General features: G+C 33.3%; 1 protein-coding gene across 1 annotated transcript in view; it reads right to left on the bottom strand.

Moving 5' to 3' along the window:
* Positions 1 to 2,940: 2,940 nt before the first annotated feature.
* The window catches only part of LOC108549470 (tyrosine-protein kinase Drl), a 174,794-nt gene continuing 168,573 nt past the window's right edge, over positions 2,941 to 9,161 (bottom strand). Inside the window, exons 6-9 of the mRNA XM_017902859.1 lie at positions 8,396 to 8,552; positions 7,309 to 7,576; positions 6,050 to 6,236; positions 2,941 to 3,189 (exon numbers count right to left, since the gene is read on the bottom strand). Of these exons, the coding sequence (XP_017758348.1) occupies positions 2,941 to 3,189; positions 6,050 to 6,236; positions 7,309 to 7,576; positions 8,396 to 8,552 (861 nt within the window). The remainder of the gene's footprint in view (positions 3,190 to 6,049; positions 6,237 to 7,308; positions 7,577 to 8,395; positions 8,553 to 9,161) is intronic.

Below are 9,161 nucleotides of genomic sequence, written 5' to 3'. Positions count from 1 at the left end.
CCGCCCATTTACGCAACGGTATATGCCTACCGAAGGTCAGACACGACAATTAGATTCCTATGTGTCCCGAGCTTTGCATTTGCTCTCTCTGTCGTTCCGGTTACGATTATATGAAAGTTTCGCGATCGCGATACTTCGCAAATAACGATTAAACAATCGTGATTTTGCGTACACTACGCGAACGTTCTCTAGAAAGAATCGATGACGTCATCGATATCGATACGATGCTCGTACGTACGTACGAATGTCCACCCGACGAAGCAAATCGCTTATTAGTTCACAATTTTTGGCGTGACGAGATTTGTTGGAGTTTACACAGTGCGACATCTGTGCTCGGATTGGTTCATCTCAATGTGTCAAGCTTCTCGCGATATACACTCGCGATATCGATTCTGTTTCGACTTTTATCGAATTAATCGTATTAGCTCTATATCGTTCGAGAGGAAATGTATTCACGAGGTTATGTTCAGGAATTCTGGGTGAAATTGTTTTTAAATGTTCACGCGTTTGCGAAAGTTTTAATAATTCGAATAATTTTCCGGAAAATGCGTTAACAAGAGGCAACCTATGCTTGTCGGTGCTCTATCTCCCTTCTTGCTGCAAACTTTCCCCTTTTCGAGCTCGATGCATTATTTATAAAATCGTTGGAAGCAAATATTTTGCAGGTTAACTAATACCATAGAAGTAAATACAAATGTACAACGGGGCGATTCCACTTAACTCGTCCGAGTTGTGGTTCTATCTACTGCTTTTTCTTATTCGATATTAAAAGTACGTTTTTATGTAATATAATACCGTAATGTTACACCATCATTGATATCGCGAATGTACCTGTGAAAAGACATTTGAGAAGAATGCAAAGCTTTATATGCCTTGCCTCGAAATTGTTCGTACAATTTTACGAATGGAACCGTATAATCCAAATATTGACGAGAGTAAAAGTGTTTGCAAATGTTGCATAAGATTCAATAAGATTGTTTAAAAAAATAATCGTCTGGCAGTTTTCAATCTTGTTGAAAGCACTTTTATATTTTGATCAAATACGTATTTTGATTGTAGAATTTTTTGATGCACCGCTCAGATATTCGTGTAAAGCGACAAGACTGTTGAAGTTTCACGAAATTTGTTATTTCAAGTTGAAAGTATTGCTTGATCAGTTTAATTTGTTACATCAGATCATTTCAGAAGTGCGTATTTTTCCATGAATTTTATTTATTGCGTGTAAAATAATAAGCTTTATGGTCAACATAATTTTTCCTATTCTCAATCACTGCTAACCATGATTTTATTAATTAAACTTGGAAATTTTTATAAATTTCTAATTAAAAAGCATAACTAGTGCAATTTTTATTTGCTCCATATAGATGAATCTCTTCTATGTAGAAAATTATTTGAATTTCTAATTAAGTAACTAAATAATAATTAATTAAACTGTATTAGAGGAATATGGAGCGTGTCATAAAATTTCTTATAATTCTTTTAATTTTCCAGGAGTGCATTTTGCGATACGTAATCTAGCGTTATCGCGTAATTAAAACAGGTTAGAGCGATATTAAACTGCATAGTTGGCTCGTATAATGATCTGCTATGACAGTTTCATTCCGTGTAAAGAATTTTTAATAAATAATTTTGCTTTTACCCCGCCATGTATACAACATGACCTTCAAATACAAATCTATTTGCTTTAGGTATTGAAAAAAAAAAAAAAAAAAAAGAAAAATGTTTAGAGGTTAGATTGTTTTCCCATTTGACACAGGGCGATGCAACTGTTCTTGTTCAAATCATACAGTACCCACAAGTCTACTCTATACTTGAAATTACAATACATAGTCGCAAGTAACTAATTTCAATTTTGACAAATTCTATGCTAGACTGATATGAGTAAATAAGAAAAATGTCGCAAGAAAAAGATAAACATGTAAAATATTTCACAACCACAATCTACCAAATAATTGTATAGCATTCATGTCACAATTCTTAATACGGAATTACTTGTCCCGTCAACCGAAAATTTGTAGTCGTATCCCAAATGTATACAAAAAGATTACGTATTATATGTTCTTATGGAAAACAACATATCTGCATACATAATGAAAAAGAGAACATAAAAAACTACGTAGAAACTTCTAAAATGATCTAATTGACATATACGCAATTCATTCATGTAAATATCATGCAATATCGTAGAATTTGGAGTGGAATAGCGAAGTAAAAGACACGTTAACGAAGGCACGCTTGTAAACCAATGGTGTTAAGTGCACGAGCAGGTTGCGGGTTCACAGGCGCCACGTTTTTCATTTTGCGCTTTCTGCCGCGTCTGTTTGTCGCGCTATGAAAATCCTGTGCGCTTCAAATTTTCTTTTTATCTGCTATGGACGGATGTATCCGCGTCGATCTTTTCAACGGCGATCAGGCAGCAGTTCGCTCGTTTGTTCAGAAATCGAATAATAATCATCCGCGGAATCGCACTGCAGCTTGGTCAACCGTCGCTTGTTTTGATTTTCCGGGTGTGCCTCGAACGGAATTTCGAAAACAATGCGGCCTGCTGATACGCTCTAGTGGGAATGTCGAGTGCCGTCGCTGACAATCAATAATCGCAAATGGGCAGTGATTTTCAATTCCGTACAATTTCATTTCCACTTTCGATTCTCGCTTTTTTTTTTCCTTTTTTTCTTTTTTTCTTTTCCCAAAGACATACTTTTCCGTGCGTATTCGTTACTTTCAAAAATTCGTCGTTTCTCGTCCGGTTATATGTTCATCCCGTGTGTCTTGCGCGACGAGTCTTCGTTTCGATTCCTGCTCACGTTGAATCCTCTTGCTCGTGTTCGAAACTCTCGCGAGAGACGTCAACGAAAAGGTTCCGCGACGTGATTCGAACGTATCATTCCGAAATGTGCATGTGTTTCAAGGAACATCGTGAAACGTTCGAGTATGAATATTTTAGATGAAACCGCCGAGGGCGTCGTGAAAGTCTTGCAGATAGGCGAGAAGTTGGGGCATGGTCGGCCGATCTCTGGAAAGGCCTAGCCAACAAACGGCCATCACGGCGAAGAGTTCGTCCGGGCATGGTCTCGGTTGGACCAGTCGATAACCATCTCGAAGACACGCCATCATTTCGAACGGATCCACCTCGACGTACGGTTGCTGACCCATCGTTGCCAGTTCCCACAGGAACACCCCAAACGACCACTGAGGAAAAAAGGAAAAGAATAAAATAATTGTATTGTCAAACAAATGTGAATCGTCGTATTGATTTACATTGGTATCGCTCGCAGTATAAATTATACTCGTAAAATCGTAGTTGTCGAATACGAAGCAAGAATGTTATAGGTTATGAAAAATTTTTGAGGTTAGAAGAAAATTATTTCATGCAAAATATAAATATGTTTTGAATATTCATGATACGTGATAGAAATCTGAATATCGGTATGAAAATGGAAAAGTACATTTCTTGGCAAATATACTTTGCTCCTTTTTTTTTTATGTAACTGAAATTTTTGAAATAGCTTTGGACCCACATAGATTGTTTAACCTTTATGGTTTGTTTATTTGTGAATTAAATCAATGTTAAGGAAAATGGAATTTTTCTATCAGTTTACTTAACCTCTTAGTGGGTACATTTTATTTTAGACCGACGCTAGTGAGCACATCATGAAATCCACAGCTAGGCCATGAACGTTAAGAAACATCAGATTAGGTAATTGTTAAAGTATTACAAAATATTTATCTATAGACGAAGTGTAGCCACAATGAATTAAAATTATATACAGTTCTCATTTATTAACCTGTTCACATTGAGATATCAAGAATTTGAAATTAGATTAACTAGTGACATCTAGCTGCAGCTTGTCCTTTACACACCTCTTTGCTATTTTATATTGTTGCATATCATTATATTGGACCTTTCTATATAATAATATATACAGTGACCCGATAACTTTGGTCATCTATTAACATTTAAAGTTATTTTTAGAGATATAGAAGAACTTTATCTATAAACGTTGTATGGTATGAAGAATGTCAACATTCTAACAATCTTTTTTTCACTGACATTGTCACAGATTTTAAGATTGCCTTCACTTTTTTTTTTAAATAATAAGTTAAATCCTTTCATTTTTATTAGAATAAATAAAGAAATAGAAAAGCATATTGTATTTTATTAATTTCTATTAATGTTGTATCAATACAAAAGTACAATGTTACTTTGAATATTTCCTTATTTATTGCCCAATTATTTTATAGTATAATTTACAGAAATGGATTACATATTCGTTATTCTGTTGGAAACGAAAACGTATTATATGCCATTTAAAAAAAAAAAATAAGGCGATCTTAAAATCATCAAAAGTTCTTCATCTACAATGCAATATATCAATGATTAGATTAGGTTATAATTGACATGTTATAGCTTCGTCCACGAATATAAAATTTCTTCATATTTCTAAAAATAACGAAAATATTCGAAGCGATCACAATCATAGGGCAACTCGTATAATGAAGATATTATTAACTTCGTTTTCAGTTGGAGCAGTAACAATGCATGCATTTGTAATACTCAGATGTGAGCGTGTATATAATTAGAAATTTTTGAAAAACATGTTTATAATAATTTACATATGTAAAGCGTGTATGTAAAATTTCATTAGTTTAAACGTAGATAATTTAAATGTACTTTGATTACATAAATGATTACATAATGATTACATTGCATAAATTAGATTATGTCGTCTTTCAAATACAAATAGTGTCTTTCGGAAGAAAGTATTTTCTACACGATTTCTTTTCTAGCAAAATATGATTTTTATTTGAAAATTTTAATAATAGTTACAACACATTGTTATGTTCCAAAAGTTTAAAATTTTTGAGAAATTAATTCGCATAGGACATTTTATATATTTTATACAGATATTTTATACGGAAATAGGAATTATTGCAACACGTATGATGAACTTTCGGAATGGAAATAAATGGAAATTGCAAATTTTACATTTTCAGTGTCAGTAATAGTTATGTAAATAAGGAATGTAATATAAATTCAGCCGAAAGATTGCACTCTGACTGAATCGGTCGAGAATTCATTTTGCGCGATTTAAACAAATATTTAATGCATATTTAAATATTAAATATAAAAATTTGTATGCGACGATCTTAAAAAGAAAAGGAAAAAAGGAATGAAATATGTTTCTATCGTTAATGTTTAACAATTTTGCTTATATACATATTCATTCATATATAAAAGCTTTTTTTAATTTAAAATGACTTTCGATAATGTCAGCTCCAAATGATAAATTTTGTTGCATTAACTACTTTGATATTTTATGTATCAGTATGATAACATTCTAACAAAAGTTGCAACGTACACTGTGCATATATTTTCAATGAAGTATACATAATGCTGAGCCACAGTCATAAAGCCGCTTTTCATTAAAAAGAAAATTATTCTTTTTACTTTAAACGTTATTTCTTTTTTTAAAAATTCAATTATTGGACTTAAAATATTTTTGACTCTTTTTTATATATATATATAAAAAAAAAGAAAAAATTGCTATAATTTCGAGTATTGCCAAATATTGTGTTGTTCAATATGGATACTGCTAAAACTCCTTTTAATATAAATACTGTTTATCAAATAGTATTTATATATTAACTGGCAATATATATATATATGTATATTTTTCATTATTGTAATTATATTTGTTGTTAAATGTATTAAATAAATTTTGTTAATAATTCAAATGGTTTGTAGGTTATTAAACAATTTTATATACTTCATTGAAAACCTGATATTTGTTACATCTTAATGATTAAAATTTTAACAGTGAAATACTTAAAGACAATGGGCTATATATCTTACATTCTACACACCATTGATTAGTCTCCCTAAACTATGTATCACCTGAGAATACATTAAAACAAGAAGTAGCTCACTAGTACATATTGTTCTCGTTCGTTTCAACGTTGCATTTAAAAATTCAATCGCCCATTATCTTCAGCAAATGACAATGCTTCAAAAGTTTAGTGGCATTCTCTATACGAATTATGGTCGTACCACGTCCGTCGCCGTGCTATACTGATTGTGCTGGAGGGTCTCCAAGGCCATCCAACGAATGGGTCTATTCTCGTTATCACCGAGACAATGGTAATCCTGAGGGAAGAGATCTCGCGCCAAAGCAGTATCAGCTAATCGCACGCGAAGACTGCTTGGCTCGATCAAGCAGTTTCTGGCAGCGATATCCCTGAAAACATAAGATCAATTAAATACTTGATCAAAAATTTAATTTAGATATTAACATAATCTATCAATTTGCTCAAATCTTCTGAGATTTTATTTTTGAATTTACTAGAAAAATTCAATTAAATTAACTTTGATTTTTACTTATTTTTTTATTTATATCTGCACCTGTTAATTATATATATAATTATATAATACCTAATTAATAGGTATATAGTACCTATAGGTATATAATACCTAATTATATATTACCTAATATTTTTTCTTTACCATTTATACCGTTTATTTACTTTCTTTATTTTTTTTTTCTCATACCAGTTTAAGTTTTGTTATTGGTGCATATTATATTAATAGAATAAGATGATAAGAGAAATTACAATTTCTTTAAGAAAATATTATACGATACAAGAAATTTGGAAAGGAATTGTAATGAATTGATATAATCATTTTAATAAATTCAAAATGAAAGGAAACTAATATTCAGTTATTCCTTAAAAAATAATAATAGGTGCTTTTTTTTCTTAATCATTTTTTAAATAGTTCACTTTCTATGAGTATTGTACACAATGCATATTATATACAATTTATAATTATATTATAATTTACATACAAATTATAAGATCATTATATTTCATATATGCAACTTTCTTTTCTGAATGTTCTTTCATACTAGTATCTTATTTTTTAAAAAGCAACAGTAGGTGTCTTCTGTTTTTAATAATTTTTTGAGACAGTACATTTTCTATGAATATTGCACACAATGCATATCATTATGTACAATTTATAATAATATTATAATTTGCATACAAATTATGAGATCATTATATGTGCAATTTCTACTTTTCTTTACAGTTTGTAAGGTGTACAATTCGTTAAGTAAAAGTATATTTTCGCATTCACGTGAAAACATTGTTTTATAATTCCACTTGGGAAGCAGAGCTGCTTTGCATACTTTTTGCATAATATACACCCACTCGCAACGAATGGCATTTGTGTATCTTAGTCACTTTCTGTGACAGCGATTCAGTTAACATTCTAATCGATTCTACCGAATAGAGACATATAGACGCAGTCACCTGTGCAGCAGCCCTCGGCCGTGTAAGAATGCCCCTGCTCTAGCAACCTGTGCGCCAACGTGCACTAAGTCCCTGGTCACGGGATGATGGTTCCCGTCGGTAAGATACAGCTTCAGATTTAGCTCGCCTGGCGTGCTCGTGTAGGCCAATAGTGGGCAAGAACTATCCAGGCATGCCGCAGCGAGCGAAGCTATGTTTGCATGTACTAATCCTGCCAGCTGCGAGCCCTCCACCACTAGCAAAGAGGCCTGGTACGCTGATGCCACTTCTAAAATGTCAAATTTCTTTTATTACTCAATGAACATCGTTTCATTAATTTTCATATTAATTTCTTTATTTCGTACGTACAAAATTTCGAATTATTGCGAAATTTTAGGTTATATCGTTGAAAATGTATTTAAAAAATATGTAATAAGTTTGATTTTTTAAATATCCTTGTTGCTTTTCAATAAATATTCGACACCGGTTTTGTGATAGTTTTTGTTTAAATATAATTATCTGTTTTACCTTATGAACCAGCAACAGGTATGTAATTCTCTACTTTACCACATGTTGCTAGCTTAGCTTAACAGAGTTTGTGGGATGAAATTTGAATACAGTTGAAAGACTAATTAATATTATACTTTTAGTTTTGAATACTTCTTCTTTATAATAATTATTGTAAATTATACGTGAACATATGTAACCATAAATTCAATTAGTAATATTTGGTATTTTAATATATCATTACTATTACTACATATTAGAGATTTTAGAAAAACAGTTTTATATTGTGACTAACAATAAGATAATTGCACATTTTGAAACAAAAAATATTTGGTGAATATAATAATAACAACAATAATAATAATAATAATAATAATAATAATAATAATAATAATAATATCTAATAACATGTAAATTGTAATTATGATATTAATTATCCTGCTTAAAAAGAAGTGACTTTAAATTTAATTTTTGTCCATAGTCCAATAACGAGACATCATAATGGGTACCATGAACGAGTTTCCAAATGGCCAGTCATCGTTTCAGAAATCCATCATCACGCGCTCTGCAACGCAATATTTATAGAATGTTGTATCAATACCTGTGACTGTCTTTATGATGACTTCCTGCTCACGGCCGGCCAATTCCAAGGAGCCTTTGTAAACGCGCCCGAAGGTGCCCTCCTGCACAAGGTTGCGACAGTACAGCGCCGACCTCGATACCGCGAGTGCCCTGGCCTTCTCGCAAGGATCTGTCGACTGTAAATTAACAGATACAGTACCGTGGTATTAAAGCTGATGCGCGCAGACACCAAAGAGATTCCTAAACAATTTGTAACCCTTCCCACCGTCTCTCGATCGTGACACGCGGCCTGCATAATTCATCACAGACCAAAATCCCTTTGCGGGGGAACTCATTAAAAAAGCATTTGTCGCCTGTAACAGGATACGAAAGAGGTCGCCAAGTCCCCGAAGGACAAGAAGAATGGCAAGAAGAAAGAGGGAAGGAGCCATGCTTCCCTACGCTCCCGCCCTTTTCCCCCACCCACGGCCCGTGTCATCGTTATATCGTCGTTTCCATCACAGCCGCATTCCCCTTTGTTCCACGACGGTTTTCCACCGGTTCCCGCGTTGCGAAGCGTAGGAAAGTTCCGACGGGGAGCAAACAGGGCTGGAGGGAGGCCGGTTATTCATTAATTTCAATTTTCCGGAGTTTTGCCTCCGGCCCCTCCCATTCCATTTGCACGCGTCTACGCGTGCACGCCGTGCTTTGCACGTGTGCGTGGGAATAGGAAGGAAAAAGAGGCGGAAAACAACCGAAAAAACTAGCCCGGGAAGCATTGGAGAGACGCGCAAATTACTACACGA

Source organism: Eufriesea mexicana, unplaced genomic scaffold (genome assembly GCF_001483705.2).
Source record: "Eufriesea mexicana isolate 0111107269 unplaced genomic scaffold, ASM148370v2 scaffold2087, whole genome shotgun sequence".
NCBI lineage: Eukaryota > Metazoa > Arthropoda > Insecta > Hymenoptera > Apidae > Eufriesea > Eufriesea mexicana.
Note: the sequence above shows the minus strand (reverse complement) of the source record. Positions and strands in the feature narration are given on the sequence as shown.